Source organism: Varanus komodoensis, unplaced genomic scaffold, assembly GCF_004798865.1.
Source record: "Varanus komodoensis strain SLA01 unplaced genomic scaffold, ASM479886v1 scaffold23, whole genome shotgun sequence".
NCBI lineage: Eukaryota > Metazoa > Chordata > Lepidosauria > Squamata > Varanidae > Varanus > Varanus komodoensis.
The window spans coordinates 11,816,914-11,839,411 of record NW_025335627.1 but is presented as its reverse complement, the minus strand read 5'-3'; the positions used below and the strand labels follow the sequence as shown (position 1 = coordinate 11,839,411).

Here is a 22,498-nt window from a genome sequence, read left to right as displayed (position 1 = left end):
AAATTTATCAAAATAAATCCTGTCAGACTAATTTAATCTCATTTTTGAACTGAGTAACCTCCCAAACAGACAAGGGGAACACTGTGGACATAATCTACCTAGACATTAGCAAAGCTTTCGGCATAGTATCCCATGACATTCTGATAAGTGAATTAGCAAAAACTGGACTAGACAGAAAAACTATTAGATGGATTCAAAATTGTCTGCTAAATGAGACACAAAGAGTGCTCATCAACAGCACCTTCTCAAACTGGAGAGAGGTAACTAGTGGGGTGCTGCAGGGTTCAGTCCTGGGACCAGTGCTCTTCAACATCTTTATTAATGATTTAGATGAGAAAGTGCAAGGAAAGATAATCAGATCCGCAGACAGTACAAAACTGGGTGGAATAGCAAACACTGTAGAAGACAGAAGGAAGATCCAGGACAATTGGATAAACTTTAAATGCTGAGCTGAAAGCTAGAGAATGAGATTCAACAGGGACAAGTGCCAAGTCCGCCACCTAGGAGAAAGAAACCAAATGCGTCATTACAAGATGGGGAATATGTGGCTTAACAAAACTGCAAAAGAAAAAGACCCTGGAATTATTGTGGACAACAGGCTAAATATGAGCAAACAATGCAATGCAGCTGCAAAAAGAGCAAATGCTATTTTGGGATGCATTAATAGAAGTATTACTTGCAAATCATGAGAAGTAGTAATTCCCCTATACTCTTCATGAGTCAGACACCATCTGGAATACTGCGTCCACTTCTGGGCACCGTGATTTAAGAAAGATGCAGAAAAATTAGAAAGGGTCCAGAGGAGGGCAACAAAAATGATCCAGGATTTGGAAACACTTCCCTGTGAGGAGAGACCAAGAGAACTGGACATGTTCTACCTTGAGAAGAGAAGACTGAGTGGGGACATGATATTCCTCTGTAAGTACTCGAAGGTTGTCACAAAGAGGAAGGTCAAGTTTTCTTCTTGCTGATACCAGCGTGTAGAACACAGAATAAACAAGTCAAGCTGCAACAACCCAGATTCAGGCTAGATATCAGGAAAAACTTCCTCACCGCCAGAGCTAGAGAGGTGGTGGGCTCTTCCACACTAGAGACATTCAGAAAGAAACTGGACAGCCATCTGAGTGGGATGGTGTAACTTGGCGTCCTGCAACAGCAGCAAGGTGGACCTGATGGCCTTCTTGGCCCCCTTCTACCCTACTGTTCTCTGATTCTTTGAGGTGGCATTTTTGTCAGCCCTGCATCTTCGAGGCAGGGAAAGCTGCCTTGTTGGATTTCTAGCAAGTACACCACAGTTAGAAGCACAAGAAGCCCTTTCAGAAGAAAAGGATGACAAACTTAATCTCACCCAGTGCAACATATATGATTTGACTATGTCTGAGCAGTGAACCCTTTGTCCAGAGTGATATTTATCAGTGCCAATAGCGGCTTCGCTTGCTCCTAGAGCAAACAGCAGCAAAAGGGTGATGCAGGTGCTGTGTGGTCCCCACATGCACACACACAAGCACACTCTGCATGTAATGCAGCTTATCATCAATCTTTAGGCTCCCTTCATTTAAGCAACATGCAGCACGATCCTATATAGCATTACTCAGAAGTGCCCTCTGTTCACTTCCATGGGACAAATTCTCAGATCAGTTTTTACGGAACCTAATATCTTAATTTCTACAGGAGGTAGACAAAAAGTGACACCATTTGTTTGTTCCATCTGTTGATACTTGTACAGCATATGACACACAAGCGTGAAAGTGTAGCATTTATGAAGAGAGTGTGTGTAAGTCACCTGCATATTTACTTGAAAGGTGGACAGAGACCAGCGATAGTTTCTAAAAGGATCAGAAGCACCTTTGACATTCTAGCCGCCAGCCGTTCATTTATCACCAACCTGCTGCTGCAAAGTCAGGCCGGCCTCCTGACAGATGGTGCAGTCCCTGTGCTTTGTGAAATGTAGCACTCTCCGTGGTCCAGAGTTCAAATTTTAAAAGTTTCTCTTGTTTCATCATGTTATATTTGTAATTCTAATTCGTGCAGATTGTCCAAAGACTTTGGTTATTGGGCAGCATAAGAATGTAATGAATAATTACAACAATAGTCCTAGCGTAAGGATTCCTTCCGCCATGTATGTTGTAGTGAATAAAATAATATTGTGAATATTTGTGAGCCTTTCATTGACATCACTGTGTTATAAAAGGAAAAGAAGGAACTGTGGTTCTGTGGCTGGCAGCTACTAAAATCTGCTCCTGACAATGTGGCATTTTGGCATAGAACTAGTGACAGACGCCCTTACCCCAGGTGAATTTGTGATTTCTTCAGATAAATAACAAACACACCTGCGATTCTGAAAATGCCTTCTTAGGCTTTCTTTTTCTGCACAGCTCAACATTTCTGCCCATCCTAAACACATTCCAACCAACAAAATTGTGCAAGGACACCTGGGTTTCCTAACCCTACCCCTACCCTGGTGCATACCCCTAACCCTAATATAGGCAAAAATTCTATTGAAAATAATGCGATTTTGAAAAACCCTTCCTTGGGTACCTTTTCTGCACAGTTCAATATTTCTGCCCATCCTAAACACATTCCAACCAACAAAATTGTGCTGGGACACCGGGGTTTCCTAACCCAAACCCTACCCTAGTGCACACTTTTAACCCTAATATAGGTCAAAAGTTCAATTGAAAATAATGTGATTTTTAAAATCACATGTGTATGCGCTGAAAAGGTTTCTGCCTAAAGCAAGCTCTAAATGGGCTTTTGCACATGTGCAATCGTGTATCCGAGGAAATGTACAGTGGAAATGTGATGTCATCACCATGTCACATGCCCCTTCCTGATGAATTATTTTTATGTGGCCTCCCATAGAAACACTGCTGCCTCCCACCAACAGCATGTTTACTTAGAAATCAAAATAAAGTACTGTATGAACAATAATTTAATAAGAGAATGGTGTACCATTGCAGTTTACAGGAGCAAGAAAATGGTTGATCCAACTAACTCAGTACATGTGTGGAAATAGCATTGTCTAGAAGCTCATGGTCAATTCTGAAATTGATAGTAAATGTGTACAGTGCTGGCCCAGGTTTGTTGAAACAGTAAGCATTACAAAGAGGCAGAGTTTGACCAAAAAGCTATCACGGTATTCAGCAGCATCACTACAAAGTCATTAAATGGAAGTGTGACACTCCTTACAAAAGCAGGGACACTGAGGTAGAGCACAAATGAAAGGGCTGATGGGCCATAGGTTAGAGTGTCCTGAGTTGTAGTCTGTGTTGCTACACAGCTGCACAAGGAACAGGCCACTTGGGGAATAACAGCCTGGGCACAAAATGTAGTTTCCCAGGAAGACTTGACTGCTGTGCTTAAAATGACGCAAGTTCCTCCTCTTTTTCACAACTTGCATTTGCGTGGGGAGATGCCTTGCGAATGCCAGAGGCATGACTCAATAAGCTCCCCTATTTAGGGGGTGGGGGTTCCTAAGTGGCCACAGCTATCATGCCCTTCAGTTATGACGTGCAGCACAGTAAAGTATGCCAAAAGGACAAAAATATGCATGGTTGCATCTTCAGTAAATTCACAGGATGCTGCTCTTGGTGCAGAACTTCGGTTGCCATGGCATAACATTTTGGGTTGTTCTCCATTGTACTGTTTACCTTTTTGTGAGCCCCAGTAGCTACTATTTTAGAAGGGCTGTGCATGCAGAACTCCATCACAACTGAGCAAAGTTAGAGGTATATTAAGTTCTGCCTGGCAAACACTTATTTCATTCCAGGACAAATGACCCAACATCCCACCAGATTTCTGTGTAAAATCCCAAGGCTGACCACTGGGACCAGCTTGGAACACGAAGCTACAACCTCCCTGCTGTGTGTGTTTGTAGAGGTGGCAAATCAGCTGACAGACTGTGTTTCTTGCATTTGAACCACCCTTGCCCGTCACCTGTACATACCGTTAATTTCGTAAAACAATGACAGTCTGCTTAAAGTTAGTCTTGATTAAGGTCAGAGTCCTAGGTACACATACTGATAGTAAGCCAATTGAAAACAGTAGGAGTTACTTCCATGGAAACATGCCTAGGCCTGAGTGAGTCCTCCCCCACTGAAGGAAATAGGGACACGAGGCACAGCTAACTGGTTTCAGTGGGATAGTCACCGTAGGTAGTAGACTGCAGGCATAATTTTATAGAAGTGGTTCTGAAAGGGTTTGTTTTGTTTTTTTGCCATAGATGCTTCAGAGATTGCAATGGGACTACATGGAGAACTCCATTCGGCTTTAATTTGGTGAATGGGATGTGGGGATGAGCACCGCCCTCAGTATTCCTGGGTGGGGATGTGCATCACCCACCCACATCAACAGACAGGTCCAGCCAGTGGATAATCACATGTATGTTTGCACGCAACATGGACTGCATGCATGGAAGTCTAATTGGGCATGCAGATCTCCCTTGCTGGATCAGGCTGAGAAGCATCAAGGAGGAAGTTCTTCCAGATACAAGAGAAATGAACCAGAAAAAAGGTCTCTACGATAATGTTTATTAAATAGTACTTTTAAAAGGCTTTTATACAAATCATAGAAACACAGTTTGAGTTTGTTTTTTCTTTAAACACTGAAGAATCACAGTAAAAGCTTTAAAGTCCGCATGTTCTGGCTCAGCCAGTATATGGTCAAACTACCTAGAGCTGGTAAAATGTGAGAAATTTTGTTTCCTGCATACACTTTTCCCCACCAATGGATTCTTTTTACACCCCCGTGCTTCCTTGTTGATACCTCCCTACAAAACCAAGGAGAGCTACACTGTGGCTCTCCTGTCGGCCATGGCTAAGATGACCCCAAGGCTGTGGGGGCGACGTGTACTTCAACAAAGGCATTGGTGACACTGGGCTGGACCTTCCCCACTCATTTCCAAAAGGGGAATCTGCCAAAGAACATGGATCATCCAAGTAACATACATTTGCAGATGAAGATGCATTGATATGAATATACTCACCTATAAATTTTTTTCCTCGCCCTGTTTAAAAATACAATCAAACACAGTTTTCTGCATTAGAACAGTAAAGCACCCAGCAGAGAGGTAAGTGAGGTATCAGCTACGCAGCATTGTGGCCTGGGTCCACTCACTGAGCACACACAGCCAAGCCCTGTGCCTGCAGCGTGGATGCAACAGCACGCGACCGTTTGAGAGGGAGCTGCTTTCGCTGCATGCAGCTCGCACTAGGCTCCCTCCGAATTCACGCCAAGGACACTGCCATCCTCCGGCCTCCGATTCAAGGTACAAGTAGTCCCACATCACCACTCACATAGATAACACATACAGAGAACTCACAAGCACGCGCAAACACATATGCATTGGAATATATGTATACACGAACTCTCACTCTCTGTATGTCTACTATAGACAGCAATACTACCTTTGAATATATCTATTACTCCTGTCAGGTGTCCTTTACAGATGCAACCTGTCTGCCTTCATCCTTCACACAAATATAAGAGAAATAAAGTTGGGACACAATTCAGCCAGAGGCAAGCACATGCTTAGCCCTCCCATTGAAATCAATGGGGCTTAAAAGTGGTTAACTTTGGCTGAGCCATGGCCATTTCTTCTAATGACAGTAGCAGCAATTTTGCCTGCAAAATGACCCTGTAAATGTGATGATTACTCTCTGTGTTTCCTTAAGATTAGGAAAATAGAAGTGTGTTTGTATGTGGCATATGAAGATAGATGCATTAACTCTCTATCTATAAAAAGGGACACTTTTTTGGTGCTGTTTCTAGGGTGCTGAAAATTAGGGCTGTTTTTAAGGCAGCACTTTTCACATATTCTACCATCAGGAAATCTTTTCAGCATCAGCCCTGCTGAGGAATCCCCTGAGCATCTGCCTTGTTAACTTCTGCATGGGATTCTGGGACCTGTACGCATGCATATACTCAGTTCACACATGCCACTGGCTTGCGGGCCAGTTGTCCTGTGTGAACTGAGTCTGCACTAGTCTAGTACTAGCCCAAGACTCCCCAAGTTGTTCTGCTTTTTTACGGTCAAAGTTGTTTTTCAGGGATGTATACTATTATTCATGCGCTCATTGGGGAATGCATGAAAAGCTTTGGCCAGGATTCCCCAGCACACAATGAAAATTAAAGGGCTTAAACAAGCTGAATGCTGTCCTGGTTTGTGTCCTCAGCACATTACTGGAAATTAGCGTTTTGTTCATGCGCTTGCATACATAGTGGGGAGCATCACACATGCCAAAAGCTGTGGACATTCAGTGTGGCAAGCATGCACGCAAAGCGACGCGGAGGACCGTTCCACACAGTACATGGCAGCAGACCCTGTTTACCACTCAGTAGACAGGCTGTAGCAGCAATCCTTCACTCCCTTGCTTGTGTGCGTGTATGACACACGCGTTTGCAAAGGCAATACTTATTACATTCACAAGTTACCTTTCAAAAGCGCACGCCGAAAAAGTGTAACATGTGAAGCAGCCCTCAGCACTCACTGGACTACTGGATAGGTGCCTAGGAAAGAGCATATCAACAGCTGTGCCCGCATAACATCAAGCTAGCGTCTCAGCAATATTATGGTAGCGTAAATGTTTAGAACTTGGCTGCCAGGCATCACTCCTCAAACTACCACCAATTTTGAAATTCTGTTGAAGACCCCATCTAGAGGTCTCTCCTGCACTTCAGTCACTTTATTGTCTCCTAAGAATGTTGCTTGAAGATTGCTGCCAAGAGCTGAAACAAAAGGCATCAGAAATTGAAACTTGGCATTTGTAAACTTTTCTTTTACTGGTCTGCAACACACCTCAAGCATGGCACAGCAGTACTCGTAACAGCATTAGAAATATATCTGACCACTTGAAAGGACAAAACTCTACTCAGTAGAGATCCAATAATGATGATGAAGAAGAAAGACGACGACGACGATGATGATGAAAAGAAGAACAGGAAAGGGTGCATGTCTCACTTGTCTTTTGATAAGTCACACATCTCTAAGTAAAGGGAAAATATTTTTCTAAGGCACTTGATTAAAAAAACTACACACGCACACACACCAGACCCTTCAAAAATGAAAATAGTTTCGTGAATCACAAAGAAGCAAGTTATATCATTCTGAAGGGATAAGAAAGTGGCCACAAATTAGTACAGACCTTTTACTCAACATCCACACTAGAGTATCAGCTTAGGCTGGATACCCTGCAATGTGGCCTTAACCCAAAGGATTGCAATGGTCAGGTTCCACCCAAGGCCTAAATCTGCAAAGAGCTACTGCCTCTGCCAGAGGCACAAGGATCCTGTCCTTCATGTCAGTGCATCTGTTCAATGGGCTGCTCATACTGTAAGTCTTTGCAGAACTAAGACCTTAGCACTAGCTGTGAAAATAAAATTACACATCGGAGGATGGAGGTATCATTACCACTCTGCAGTGGGCCAGATAACTATTCTTTCACCACCCCGTTGGCTCTATTTCTTTCCCATCAGAGTGGCCACACATTAACCAAAAAAAAAATTATATATATATATATATATATATATAGCAGCCTGTCTTCCTCCTGAAGTATATAAAAAGCCATCTCCTGAGTTCTTGGGCACCTTATAATTGTGTCTTTTGTTTGTTGCAATTTTCTTATAATAAAAGAACAAGAATTCTTTTTAAGGGGCATAAAAAAGTAAAAGAAAGAGCCCTTGTGGTGAAGGCCTCTGCTGTTTCAATCCAAGATTTGGATTTAAGAAATGGCTCTTATTCACAACTCACTTAAGGCTCTTCAGCTTTTCTTGAGGAGGTGCTGCTTCTGACTTTCACACCTCAGGCTGCCTTTCTCTTTTGCTTGGTAATCTGGAAAGAAACCACTGCTGCTCCCATTGACCTGCAACCCTAATTCCCACCCTGACCCCGGCCCTCCCTGATCAAAAAGAGGTAAAGGCAACAACATGCTTTCATTTTGGGTCCTAGAAGCTGCAGCTCCCTCAGCTTGGATTCCCTACAGGACAGAGCAATTGATTAAAATCAAGCAGTATATCTGAATGATGATAGCTGGACTGGGCTTGTGTGTGTGACTCTGTGTAATTTCTAAGGATAGGATGGCTACCAAAATGGAGGTGCAACGAGGGTGGGGGAAGAGAAACTCTCAAAGGTTCTCAGGATTTGCATCAGGAAGTGGCAAATAATTACCAACTTTTTGCTCTTCCCTTCCTAAATGCAATCCAGACATTTTGACTCTTGCAGATGGGGTTCTCTCACCCAAGACATAAAAAGGACAATGTAGCAGCTCCTCTAAATGCTCCCAACCCAATTTGTAGGATGAAACAATTAGCCACTGTTTTTGCAGCTCTTGTTCAAAGTTTGTCTGCCATCATCATCATCTTCTTCTTTTTTAAAATACCAGGGCTGTCCACAACCCCTCCCCACTTCAGTATTCCAGCCCTGGCCTGTGTAAGATTATGGCATTCCATTCCCATAGAAAAAGTAATCTTCACCAGCCACTCTTGCTGGAATGAAATGTCAAATGCGATTCTGGTGCAATCAGTCATGCCTCGGAGCAACACTTTTGGTGGTTCATTTTGACCTTGTGCTTGATGCCGTCATAAAGCTCAAAGTTGTAATTCTCCAGAGTGGTAGAGCTCCGGGAGGACAGGCCGGTGTAGGAGCAGGTGCAATACAGCAGCAAGCCCGCGCAAATTGCCCCAAGGAGTACACCAAGAGAGCTCATGGCTATGATGGTGACCAGAATGGGGTCCAGAGTGTACAGCCAGTTCTTCTCCTTATCCACCTTTGGGGTTATTGGAGAGTTGGTTGCAAAGACCGTGTTGTTCTTCTCTGCTTGGCTTAAGTAGTCTGAAATAGAATGGAGGCCGTCAATTAGAAAAGGAGCCATTTCCCACTTCTCAAGAGTTAAATTGCTCGTGTGCAAGGTAATCCTTTTGTGGTGACCTTGGGGCAGTGCTGGGCTTACTGGGAGGTGCTGCTGGTGTGAACGGTGGTAAGCATAATAACTACTCCAGTCTCTGCTAACTGGAGTGTACAGCTGATTTTCTTAAAATCATGGATATTTTGCTTTTCCTTCCAAAGGAGATCAGAGCAGTACTTAAAAAGGGAAGTTATATAAGAGACAATATGAAGCAATAAAATCCAGAGCAGCCAACATATCCAGGAGACTTAAAAACCTGACTAAAATGGAAAGTTTTAACTGCCTTCCAAAATGAAGGATCCAGGCAGATTTGCTCTACACCTGACTGGAGATACAGCTGATACAAATGCTTCTCTCAGAGGCTGCATTGAGGGCATACAGCCACACTTTCCCATGGTGCTCCTGGGGGACCTTCTCATGTATGAACCTGCCCTTATTTTGTCAGCAATAATCTTTAATGTGTAATGCACGAAGTCAACCATTAAGTGTGTGTATGTGGGGTGGGGAAGGGGGTTGGCTTAGCACTTCTGATCTGCAAAAGGCATTTGCCCCAACATGGCCCTCAAAGCTAAAATTGTCAACTCTTCTTTCTGGGAGGGTTCCTGTGCTTTTAACATCTGCAGGAGAAGCAGGAATTCAGCATGTGATACATTTCCCAGCATTCAGATAACGTGATGAAAAAAGTTTCACCAATTGCTAAATTTCTGCTTGCCACACAGCCTAGAAAGTTTGCCAGAAAAAAAGCTGGCAACTTTCCCAGTTATTCCAGAGTTATTCCAATTAGATGGAGCAGGGCCTGGGGCTGAAAGGAAGAGACTTGCCCGAGTCTAAACCATTAGTCTGTGGCAGAGATTAAGACTTCAGATTTCCTGCCTTTTCACCTGTACCTGGACCATCCTGCTTTACAGTCAACTGTGACATCATCACATCTATTCATGTCTACTTGTGGAATTTGCTTACGAAGGGCACCAGTTCAGCTGAACAACAATGCCTTGGATCTTAATGGCTGCCATTGCACTGGACAATCCACTGGTGTATTATCTTCCCACAAATGACATGCATTGGTAGTGCCCTCCCTTCCAACTTGTCTTTGGTACAGATGCAGTAGACCCGCATGGGCAGTGCAGTTCACTGATCAAAAACCACACTAAGTGATTTTGGAAGGTGTGCTTTATCTTAAAAAGCACTTGGAAATGCATACTCTAAGATAAATATATTGCAAGTGTGTATATTCTAAGAAAATGCATGCAACATATTTAAATGTTATTTTTAATATTATCCAGGTCAATGCAGAGATGGAATAGAACAGTCATACCAATAAATATCTGGAAAACTGGACATGCATCAGAAGTGGACTAATCCACCCATCCCTAGTCAGACCACTGCCAGTTTCCGTTTTAGACCTGCACAGACTGGAGGTGAGAAGTGAGGGGAAGTTCCACCCATCACCACAACCAGGAGCCCTGTGTGGGCAGCCTTCTAGGCAGCTACCAGGTGCCTATTCCTGCTTCAGAAGGGCTGCTCTCCTCTGCTCTGCAGGTATGCTTGGAATACACCCACCGTTTTACAAGTGGTGCTAACTGCTCTGAGGACTCTAGCAAAACAGGGCAACGTGAACCTGCTCAATCAATGATGGGCATGTGACCTGCACCTTGGGCCTTGACAAACTCAGGCATCTGACTATGTCCAGTAATGGAAGGCAGTGAACTACTTGAAGAAAGCAACAAAAAAGACCAAATGTTCTCAGACTTGAAACAGACCTGAATCCTGTTTGAGTTTTTTCACTTAAATCTATAGTCCAATCATCTTTGCTGTGACCTCCAAAGATCCATTAGCTCACTCTCATCCAGTCATCCTAGCAGTGGCTTCTGGACTGAAATGGCTGCATTAAATGTCAGACTAGCACATTCCATGTATGGAAGGACATGGAAAGCAGCATTCTGGGCCAGACCAAAGCCCCCCTCGTCACACAGTGTTCTGTTCACATAGTGAAGAACCAGATGCCTGCAGAATTCACACAAGCACAGCACAAGTGTACTGCTGTATTCCCTAGCACTGCTTCACAGAGCATATTGAGTAGCCCTGCCTAAAATCTTGTTTTAAAAGGAAGCCAGTTTTGCCAGCTGTCAAATATCTGTGCTGCCATGACGCTATCAAATTTCTATGCTTCCACCAATGGGGTAGCTTGCCTTTTCCACTTTTTCAAACACTTAGAGTCTCAGAAAATATAGAACAGTGCACTTTTATTGAAAAAGTAACCTCAAAAACTATTTTGTGAGCAGAGATCACTTCTGCTCTTGCTGTTCCTTGACAGTGCACTTTTTGACAGCAGTTAAGAGAGTAGAACATTAAAAATGCATCTCTTTTCAGGCTCTCTTGAGTCAATGTCTGTGGTCGGTGCTTGCTGTACACCAACGGCAAGCATCACCCAGGACATTGCCCAGGTAAGGCTTCCCATTTCAGACCCTTGCAGGTATCCTCCTCCACACTTATACAAATCGGACTAAAGCAACTAAAAAAAAAAAAAATCTAAACGACTTTGCATATTTTTTTCCACTTCCACTTAAAATTGGTGGCAAGCTACTGACAGCCACTCCAATGTGCCACTTGGGCACTTAGGAGGGCTTATCACTGGCTGTTAGTCTCAAGATTGCAAAAAGTGATCTCGGGGGAAAAGAGAGGGAGGCTGTAGACAGCAAAAACAGGTTTGTAATCACAATGGAGAGATGAAATGAGGCTGCTTTAGCCACCAAATCTCCCTGGGCCAGAGGACTGGGGCCAGTGGAGAAGGAGTAGAGGAACAGCCTACATTAATCCTGACTGCCTGTCAGGCACACCATGAGCTTTTCTTTGAACAATCAACCCACCAATGCAGGGTGAGTTAACATGATGTGTGAACCTGCCCTATGAGAAGCCAACAAGCAGATCCTGTGGGCAACAGCCCTCTCCCACTGTTGTTCCCCAGTGAGTGAGATTTAAAAGCATGTTGCTTCTGATGCCAAAGATAGCATATAGCTATTGTGACTAATAGTCATTAATGGTAATGTGGCTAAGTTATATTGTATCTTTGAGAAAAGTGCATAAACTGGAACTGATATAAGAGCATTGAAGAATCCGCCATGGATTAGTTCCAGATTTGGTTATGCTTTGCATATAGCACTTGGATTCGTCATCAGTGGGACTTAATCCCATGGGACAATCAATCACAGTGAATGAGACTTAAGTCAGCCATGATGAACTCAAAGCCCATTAGTTCCAATGGGTCTACTCTCATTATGACAACAGCAAAACTTAATGCATTGTCTCTATAAAGTGTTTGGTACATGACTCGTATCTCATACTCACCATCTTCAGTGTCTCCTCCAAAGTCTTCCTCGTGAATTGAAACATCATCCTCTAATGCTGGGAAATCCACTGGAATGACAAATATTTTTTGCTGCTGTAAAATTCCACTTTGCAAACCAGCAATAACTGACATTTTTCATGAGAGACATAAACTTGAGGAAGAAAACTTTGCAACACTGTTCATGCCCAGGGTAAGCTTCCACGAATATTCCTGAACACAAAGAAGAAGCCACATGCATCATAGTAACTCTTTTTTCATTTCTAGTGAACAACCAGCTTTTAGGGAAAGTGAGAATTGGATCATTTTGATTGCCACTGCAACACTGTCGGTAGCATTTAATAATGGCTATAATTCATTAGTACCATGATCACAGGTATTATTTTTGAAACTTTCCACAGTGCCCATCATTAGTCACCATTAACATGAGGTCTATTTAGCGCACTCTGCATGTCATTGTCTAGCATGCATCTGAGCAGGTGAAAAGACCAAATGACCCTCTTTCAACCGGGTCCCAATGAATTCAAGGTGATTCATGGAAGCAGTGCATCATCATTACCTATGTATTAATGTAAAAGCTAGTATGACGTAGAAATTCCACAAATGGGTATCCATATTCAGGTAGTCATGCAAATAATTTCTATGATCCAAGACCTTTCTTTGGGGAAGATCTTTCTTTTGGTTCTTTGAAATGAACTGAAAAAGTAGTCCAAAGAAAACTGCGAACTGTTCTAATGTTCCATCATGACATGTATTTCAGTGATCATATGCATCTCCTTCAGAAGTTGCTTTGGAAAGGCAGCTGGTACATTTAAAAAAGCAAACAACAAATAAATGCACACTTATATTGAACAAATAGTTTTAGCTTAATTTCAGGTTGGCTTTTTTTTTTTTTTAGTGCTACAGAATTTCATGTGGTCGGCATTTAGCGCTCCACTCTACCATCTGCACAAAGCCCCACGTTCAATGGTAGCAGAAGCTCTGTTCAGACATGCATGTACAACATGTCTACACTCAATAACTGATGGCTGGCAGCTGAATGCCAGATGAGAGGAGCTGATATGGCAGTTTTGTGACATGACAGAATGACCCAAAGAAGGCCAGGTCTGAGCCCCAAGTTTTAATCAGGAAAAAGAGGTATGTTGGTGAGAGAGGGGACTAAATCCTCCTGGACCCCCTCATCCTGTACCTGCTCCTTTCCTTTCTGCAGTCCCTCTTGCCTGAAGAAGAAAAGCTTCCAGAAAGAGAAGGGGCCTGCATTTCTTGCCAGATATCCTTTCTACAGTTATAAAGAGATTCCCCCTCTTTGTACAGAATGGTATGCCTCCTTTTCAAGCACACAGGACTGAAAGCCAGAGTAGTGAAGTGGTTTGGGTGCTGAACAGGGCCAAAGAGATCCAGGTTCAAGTCTCAACTCAGCCATGAAGCCCACTGAGTGGGCCAGTCACAGCCTCAGAGCCTAGCCTACCTCACAGGGTTGTTGTGAAGATAAAATGGAGATGAGGATAACCATGTATGCTTTCTTAAGTTACTTGCAAGAGGAATAAAAATAGGATATAAATCAAGTACAGTGGTACCTTGGTTCACAATCCATTCCACAATTCTGGTCATGAGCCAAGTCAAATTTCCCCATAAGGTTCAGTGTAAATAAGGTTAATCTGTTCTTCACCATAACTTTATGTTATGCATAAAGGACGGCATATAAAAGTTTTAAATAAATAAAAAAATTAAACCATAAAAATACAGTATGAGCCACGTCCCTGGGCTGCGGGCCAAGCCGCGGCTGCCTCACCAAGCCCGGTGGCGGACGCGGCGGGGAGAGGTGGCAAGCGTCCCGCTCGGCCCATGGAAAGCAGCCCTCCCCTCCTCTCCCGGCCGGAAGAGCCACCCCACGCTCGCCTCTCCAGCCTCCCGCTCCCCCTCCCAGAGCTGGGCGAGCCCCTGCGAGGGGACCTTCTTCAGGCTCGGAAGTGGACCGGCAGCGAGGAGCCGGGAAGGCCTCGACCAAGGAGAGCACGCCCTCATGGCTCCCCCTCGTGGTGGGAGGGGAGAAGGTTATCATTTGGAGTGTCTGTGCAGGGAAGATGGCTGTGATCACGATCGTCAACTGATGTGGAGTTCGCGACCTGAGGCAAACATTTTCTGAAATATCTGTTCGCAACCTGATTTGGTCATGAACTGAGGTGATTGTGAGCCGAGTTACCACTGTATAATCATGTAGCAACAGGACTGTTGTCATCATGTCCATTTTGGACCTCAATGCGTACTGAAAAGAGCTGCTGTTGAGATGATGTGAAGCACTGATCAATGGTACAGCACTGGGAAAGCTCTCACATGTGCAAGTCAACAATATCTGTTGAAATTCTCAAAGTACTGAGCATGCTTGTGCAAGCACCAACCAAAGATGGCTGAACCTCAAACATTTTCAAAGAACAGAATCGTTGGGTTTTTGTCCTACGTTATTTAGGTTAAGTGCCAAAAAACCAGAGTCACACAAAAACATTTTTGTTGTTCTAGAAAAATGTATTCTGCTGTTAGCTGTCTTTCACACAAGTTGAAACACAAACAAAAAACAAACAGCTGACAATTTGTAAGGCCAATGAAGTGAAACATGAATATGTGCCAGACAAGCTTTGCACAAACAAATGCCTCAAAAGCAGTGTGGTGATACAACATCCAGGAATTACAAGCAATTATTAAAACTACAGATGTACTTGCCATGGAAAAAAACAGACAAGAGTTGCTGTGCAGAAATATGCACGGGGCTCTAGTGCTGGAATAGCCACTAGCTAAGTATTGTTGCAATTGAGCCAGGCTTGCAGAGTCAAAGTGCCAGGACCTTTCGATCAGCAGGGGGATGATACCATTGCCTCCTCAACTCAGGATTCCCAGTTCCCTCTAAACTTAGCTGCAGTCTTTAAGTGTGTGTGTGTGGCGGGGGGGGGGGGATTTGGCCCCCAGCAGTGTACAGTTGTGTGTTACCCCTGTGGTAATGCAGAGCATCTGGAGGTGGCTTAGTCCTGTACAGGAAATTAAGATCTATTAGTTTTACAAACTATCTGCTCCTAATGGAGATGATGCTAGAACTGGCTTGCTGACTTTGACATAAACAGTTTCTCCCTGGTGCTAGGAAAAGGAACTTGGAAAATCTTGCACTGATGATCCTATGGGATTTGGGGTCACACAGGCTGGGTTTGCATGGCACATAAAGCCACTGTCTAAAAAGCTGTGGTGGTTCGGCATGTTGTCTGAACCAAACACCCTGGCAAGTCATGGCTTGTTGTAGTATTTGTTTGCCCCTTGATGGGACATGACTCACCAGGAAGCAAGCTCCACAACTAGTGAGCCACTTGGCAAGAGTGGCAAAATAGTCTTGATGCTCTTCCTAAGCAGCTCCAGGCAAGCACCTGTGACAGTTGCCCTCAAAATACCCAAGTGGCACTTAAGGGTGGCTGTCCTTGACTTTCTCTCACTCTCAATCCCAGATGAAGGCTTCAGAAACTGGTGCATGACACGGCTGATGTCTACTGAATTCTGCCCTTCAGGCTCCATATGCGGTTTTGGGAGGCAATACTTAGTGCCATATAAGCCGCACTCTGATTGGCCTTTTCTTCTCAAGAAGCCAATCAGAGCATGGCTCAGATCCTGGCACAGAAAGTGTCTGCTGCACTTTCAAGGCCCCAGGAGGATGATCAGATCATGGTTCAGGTACTGGCAGAGGGTGGTTGGACAACCCCTGACTGCCAGGAGTGGCAGCAGCCAGCCATGGGCCTGCTATCACTACCTGTTATTCCAGGCTGGTGACACCAGCAGGAAACAACATCCCCCTATTCTGCCTTCCCCTGTGCCAAGGCACGGTACGCGTATTGGACAAATTCATGGAAAAGGCCATCTATAGTTACTAGCCTTGATGGCTCTATGCTATGACCAATTTGCCTATGAACACCAGTTGCTGAAAACATGAGGTGCTGTTCCACTTGTGTCCTGCCTGCGAATTCTACATGTGCAGCTGGCTGACCACGGTGTGAACAGAATGCGGGACCCGATGGATCCTTCGCCTGATTTGGCCTGGCTATCTTGGTGTATGCAAGCACTGCCCTGTGAGCAATGAGGCTCTTACATGGAAGGCATTTGTGTGTGTCAACTGTGTGTGTCTGGCAACTGCAGATGTGTCTAGATCTGTGTATAAACATGGGTCTGTGTACCAGTTGCAACCTATGATGCCAGACGTGGAGCATCAGGCCTGCTTGTTGTGAAAAAATAGGTGACTTGTCCATGTCTACTCCCTGAATCCCTGCTCCTGTGAGTGAATACCATTATGTGAGAATTTTAGACAAGGGCACAATCCGATGCACATTTAAACAGAAAAAGTCCTACAGGACTGTGCCTCAAAGTGCATAGGATAGTATCCTTGAAGACGTCTCAGTAGCATACAGGGCCAAACACAGCCACTTCTCACTGCAGCTTGGTGTTCTACTCAGTGCCTATACAGCAGGCAAAAATAGCTCTTTAGAACCATGCTGTAATGCTGTAATTCTAATTCCCTTTCTTGGAAGGAACATCTGTTGGAAACAGTGGGATTTGCCAACAGGTCAAGACCTTGGGGGACAGGATTGTCTTGGCAATGGCTCTCATCTTGTGAAACTCCCTCCCAAAGGACTAGACAGACCCCCCCAAACCTGCAGTATTTGAAATGGCTTTGAAAACCCGCCTGCTTTGAATAGGTTTCAAGAGAGGAGTTATGCTCACACTGCTGATTATTGTCATTTCTTTGCTGTGGCTCTGGAAATACTATTCTTATCCTGACTGAATTCTATATTCCTGTTCTGTTGTATTCAGTATTTTTGAAAATGTACCACTTTATTGCAATGCTACATTTTTGTATTGTTATTTTTCAAACCTATTTAGTTTGCTGCCTTAGGTAACCTCGGTCCAGAAAGGGGCTTATAAATAGTTACATAAAATATATTTAGAGTATATGTAAGCCTAGGCTAACATTTAAAAAGCCTCAATCACAAATCTCTTCAATAACTTGAAATGTTAGGCCATCATCATGAAATAAGAGAGAGAGAGAGAGAGCGCACGCATGAGAGAGAGCGCGCACCGTCCTATTCCTTAGCTAGAATTTCTAGTCTGTTGCAACGAGATGTGCCTGGGTGAAGGGGGCTGGACGATCTCTCAAGGATTGCTCCCACCCTGGCGTGACCACAGAGAAGGCGTGAAGCTCATTCTACCTCACTGTCCCTGTGCTGGGGGAGTGGGGTGGGCTTAACACAATTCTCTCCGGCAGCCTGGCCAGCGTGCTGTGCAAAGGTGGGCAGGAGGGTTCATGCTGTGTGCAGGTGGCTTCAGGCCATGGCCCACGAGGGCTGCAGCCCCAGCTCTTTCATCTGGAGGCCACATCTCTGGAAGGCCCTCTGCTTTACTACCCTGTTGTCCATGGCATGTCCCTGGTGGCCTCTATTGCATCTACCTTCCCTGGATTAGCTGGCATTGTGCCCACATATGCTTCGCTGCCTGATGCCCAGCCCCGCGCCTGCCCCAATCTGGTAGCTTGATAAGGCATCTGTAAGAGAGCTGTAGCTTTTCTTAATCCTTTCGGCTGTTCTCTGTGTGTATTTACAGCATTTCCACCCTGCTTTTGCAGCCAAGAAAGGCTCCCAGAGCAGCTTTGGTAAACTGAAAATAAGAAAGCCCTTGTCCTCAGGATTACACTCCAAGAACAACACAAAAGGATAAGAGATTGGGTGGGAAGAGGACAAAGCAAAACTCTGGGACTGTAGGTGTTATTTTATGGCATGGAAGGACAGACTAAGCCCCCTGCAGCTGTTCCTTCTCTGGATGATGTTAAGGGGCCAGTTTGACACCCTCCAGCCATCTTGCAGGGAGGTGAGGTGTGGAAGCTGTGACAATTTATCCACCAACTTTATGTGTTTTGGGAAGCAAAGTTTTGTAGGGAGGAGTGAATGGTTTGAAGGGAGGCCTGGATCATGTGTCTGTTACTCCCATACTGTTTTACTGGTTTCAGTTTATGTTGCAAAGAATGGCAGAAGCAAAGTTCATTTTATGCCTGCAATCATGATGCTGATCTCAGATAGCCAGTGTGGTACAGTGGCGAAGATTGTGGGGCTGGACTCAGGTGACCTGGGTTCTAGTCCCCGCTCAGACATGGAACCAGCTGGGTGACTTTGGACCAGTGACAGACCCTCAGCCCAGCCAACCTCACAGGGGGGTTGTGGGGGGAAGATTGAAAGCAGGAGGAGGAAAATGATGGAAGCCACCTTGAGTTCCTTGAAAGGAAAAAAGGCAGGATATAATATAAATAAATAAAATCCGTGAGTTTAAAATGCAAAATTGTACATACTGAAAATGGATGATGGTGGTGGTGGTGGACAGGGTTGGCAAACAGCTGCACAACTTATATTGGGGAGTGGAGGAGAAGTGTTAATTATGTAAATCTAAAGGTTTACTGGTTTTAAGCAAGAAAAATGTTTCTTTTAAAATTATGATAGAATCCTTAACATGATTTTCGAATGACTTGGCTTTTCTTACCCCTTTTCTACATAAGGCATTTATTGTGTGTTCAAGATTTCTTGTTCATGCTGCTTTGGGGCTCTTTAGACAATGCTGTGATCCTCCACGTTCCCTTTGGTCTTTCCACAGTACTTTCCTAGGTTTTTTAGAGTGGAAAAAATGAGTTGCTATATTACTGTAGTGCAGTATCACCTCATGTATTTCTGTGATTCCACTTCAGAGCAGCTCTACCTACAGGCTACATAGTGGAAAGAAGGAGAGAAGGAGCTCTTTGGGTAGACTTCCATTCCCAGTGCTGTGGCAAAATGGAAAGTAAATACAGCTATTAGCAGCACTCATGCAGAAAAAAATTAAACAAGCCTTAATACTGCCTTCAGTGCCTACTGTTCCGCAAGCTGCTTCACCTGCACCTGCCACTATTGGTTCCTGCTGTATCTCAAAGATTTTTTTGCTCTCTCAAACAAGTCCTGAGGATAGAAAGTTTGAGAAATAGAGGGCTCTTTCCATTAAAATAATGTTGTCTGTAAGGTAGGACACATGGCCGCTACACTGTTCTTCCTTCACTCTGGACACACCAGCTTTAGAATGGAGTTAATTTGCAAGTAGCAGAGAAGATACAGAGATTGAAATCCCCAAATCTGGAACCTGCAGTCTGGCACATATCTCCATGGTAAAACAAACCTCCAAAATTATGCCTAAGAGACACCAAAGAATGCAGAGTCCCTTCTGGAAAAGAATGATGTCCAGCTTAGCCACAGTTGGGTCTGGAACACAGTGAGGAGTGGGAATTGGGTTGCTGTAACTTTTGACCCTTAAAATAAAAGCAACAATACTCTATTCCTAACTATTTGCAGGAAATAACTATTGGAACAGTACATACAGATTTCTTAGACTGCTACAGGATCAATGGATCCAGAGCCAAGTGTCTTGCCTCAAGAGCTGAAAAGCTGCCAGGGTGCCTCTTGGAAACAGCATCTCTGAAAGGGCCAGGCAGGTGTGATGGGACAGTGACAAATCAGGAAATAAGCATAGAGGGCTGCCCTTGTGACCCCAAGGAGGCAGGATCAGCCACCACAGGGACATCAGCTACTCTTCCATTTTCAAGGAAGAGGTGGAAAGTGTGCCCTTTTAATCACCGAGACTGAAAAATGCTTAACTTTGGCTGGATTAATTCCTGGGTTTCTTTCACATGACCTTTCTTAGCCTGGATCACTGGGCAGTAATGAGCCAGGTTGGGTGTGTGTATGTGTGTGCATGCCCACATGCATGTGTGGTACATGCACAGAACCCCCCAGATGCTAACTGCAGTGCTTAGCTGTATCAGTACATCTCCACCAAGCCTGTTTCACAGCAGACAAGTGCTGGAAGAGGCCTGACACTCCAGTTGACAGGGGCCAGCTATCTTCAAAGAAGGAAAGAACTGCAGCCATGTGGCTGGAAATCACACTCCGCTTCCCCAGCTGCTTCCAACATTGCAAATCAGTCTGCCTCCATGAGGAAGGAGCCTGGAGAAGCAGCGCATGTTAAGGAAGAATTTAACAGGGAGAAAGACTTTCTGCACTGTCAGTATCTGCCAAATGCTGAAAGCTTGCACGCCGGGAATTAAGGTTTAAAGCATGTGCTCAGAGGAAGGAGTAAACAGAAGAGAAATTACACAGAGCCCTGTGGGCAGGCCGTTGGAGCCCTGCTCTGGGCTCCTCTGCTAAGATGGAACTTGTCAGTTGGCTGGGCAGGTTGTTTTCGGCCTCATTGCCCCACTTAAAAAGTGAGAACTGCAATATCCTGTATCATAAAACTATTCTAAGGGTGAATGTGATTTGAAAACAGAGATTTGGGCAAAAAGAGAAGCAGAGACAGAAATCAAAGGGGTGGTGGGAACACAAGTGGGGGAATGAGGTACTACCTCAAAGCCCACTAAAATTGGCAGAGAAATTCTGAAAGATTTTTAAGTCTCATGTAAGTGCAGATTTGGGGCATACTACTCCTACTGAAAGAAGATTAAGGGGCTATTAAGATGCAAACCATGGGGGGAGATATCCTAGTCATCAGATTTAATCCTACCTATCCTTAATCTTGGCGGGAAATGGTATAGCAAAATCTAGTGTCCAATTTCAAAACTTATAGTGCAATATAATACCTGTCTTTATTACAACCAAATGGAGCTTTAGCTTAAGTAATGTTTTTAGTATTGTAGCAGCAGAAGCAAACACCATTCCATTTTGTGCTTAGAGTCTAAGATGTGAAACATCACATCCTCAGATAATTTATTTATCCATGGGGGCAAGCAGGGTTTTGTTTGTTTCTTGCTGTCACTGTTGCTTTTCTAACATATACAGAAGTGATTGTACAACATGGAATTCTCAGGAAATGGTGAACAAGGAATCTTAATTGCATGTTTCACAACATGGCTGGCTGAAGTTATAAGACTATGCAGTCTAGGAACTAAAATTACCTAGCTGTACCACTGGGCAAAATATCTAAATTCCTTGAATTTATATTCTCAAACTTATAATTTTAGCTTAGAATAATCAGCTGCTCCAATTGAGCAAGGAAAGTGTGCATGGAAAGTCACTTCTGCACGCAAAGATCTCCTGGGCTGCATCCCCATGAAAGAGACAAAATTCCTCAAGTTGAGAAGAACAAATGGCCACAAACTTGCTATTGCACTTAAGGAGATCCTCACACTGCTCCTCTTCCCTTCAAGTGCTGACACAGGGGTCCCTTCTCTTTGGTGAAAATAAAGATGTTTTAAGTGCAGACCTATGAACTGGGGCAATTCACATGGACTGCGGCACTGTGACTTGGTTTCATTTTTCTCCTCTGCACTGTGATGTAGAAAGTAGAAGGGAATTATACAAGTGTATTCAATATTTTCTAAATAAAAATTACTCTCCACGCCTTAAAGGAAAAATCCCACACACACTTGAATACAGAGAACACGTATACAAAAAGCTTGTTCTTGTTGTTGCTAGTCGCGAAGTTGCGTCCAACCCATTGTGACCTCATGAACAACATTCCTCCAGGCCTTCCTGTCCTCCACCATCCCCCGGAGCCCACCTAAGCTCACGCCGACTGCTTCGGTGACTTCATCAAGCCACCTCATCCTCTGCTGTCCCCTCCTTCTTTTACTGTCAATTGTTCCCAGCATCAGGCTTTTCTCCAGTGAGTTCTTCCTTCTCATTATTTGGCCAAAGTATTTGAGATTCATCTTCAGTATCTGGCCTTCTAAAAAGCAGTCAGGGTTGATCTCCTCTAGGACTGACTGGTTTGATTTCCTTGCAGTCCAAGAGACTCGCAGGAGTCTCTTCCAGCACCACAATTCAAAGGCCTCAATTCTTCGGCACTCAGCCTTCATTATGGTCCAGCTTTCACAGCCATACATTGCAACTGGGAAAACCATAGCCTTGACTATATGCACTTCTGTCAGCAGCGTGATGTCTCTGCTTTTTAGTATGCTGTCTAGATTTGTCATAGCTTTCCTCCCAAGGAGCAAGCGTCTTTTCATTTCTTGGCTGCAGTCCCCGTCTGCGATGATCTTGGAGCCCAGGAAAATAAAATCTGTCACTACCTCCATTTCTTCCCCATCTATTTGCCAGGAAGTGAGAGGACCGGATGCCATGATCTTAGTTTTCTTAATGTTGAGTTTCAAGCCACCTTTTGTGCTCTCCTCTTTCACCCGCATCAAGGGGCTCTTTAGTTCCTCTTCACTTTCTGCCATGAG

At 44.2% G+C, this 22,498-nt stretch overlaps 1 protein-coding gene across 1 annotated transcript in view; it reads right to left on the bottom strand.

Annotated features, from left to right (window-relative positions):
* Positions 1 to 4,520: 4,520 nt before the first annotated feature.
* The window catches only part of NRP2 (neuropilin 2), a 240,025-nt gene continuing 222,047 nt past the window's right edge, over positions 4,521 to 22,498 (bottom strand). Inside the window, exons 16-17 of the mRNA XM_044431841.1 lie at positions 12,246 to 12,314; positions 4,521 to 8,827 (exon numbers count right to left, since the gene is read on the bottom strand). Coding sequence (XP_044287776.1) covers positions 8,520 to 8,827; positions 12,246 to 12,314 — 377 coding nt within the window. The 3' untranslated portion in view covers positions 4,521 to 8,519. The remainder of the gene's footprint in view (positions 8,828 to 12,245; positions 12,315 to 22,498) is intronic.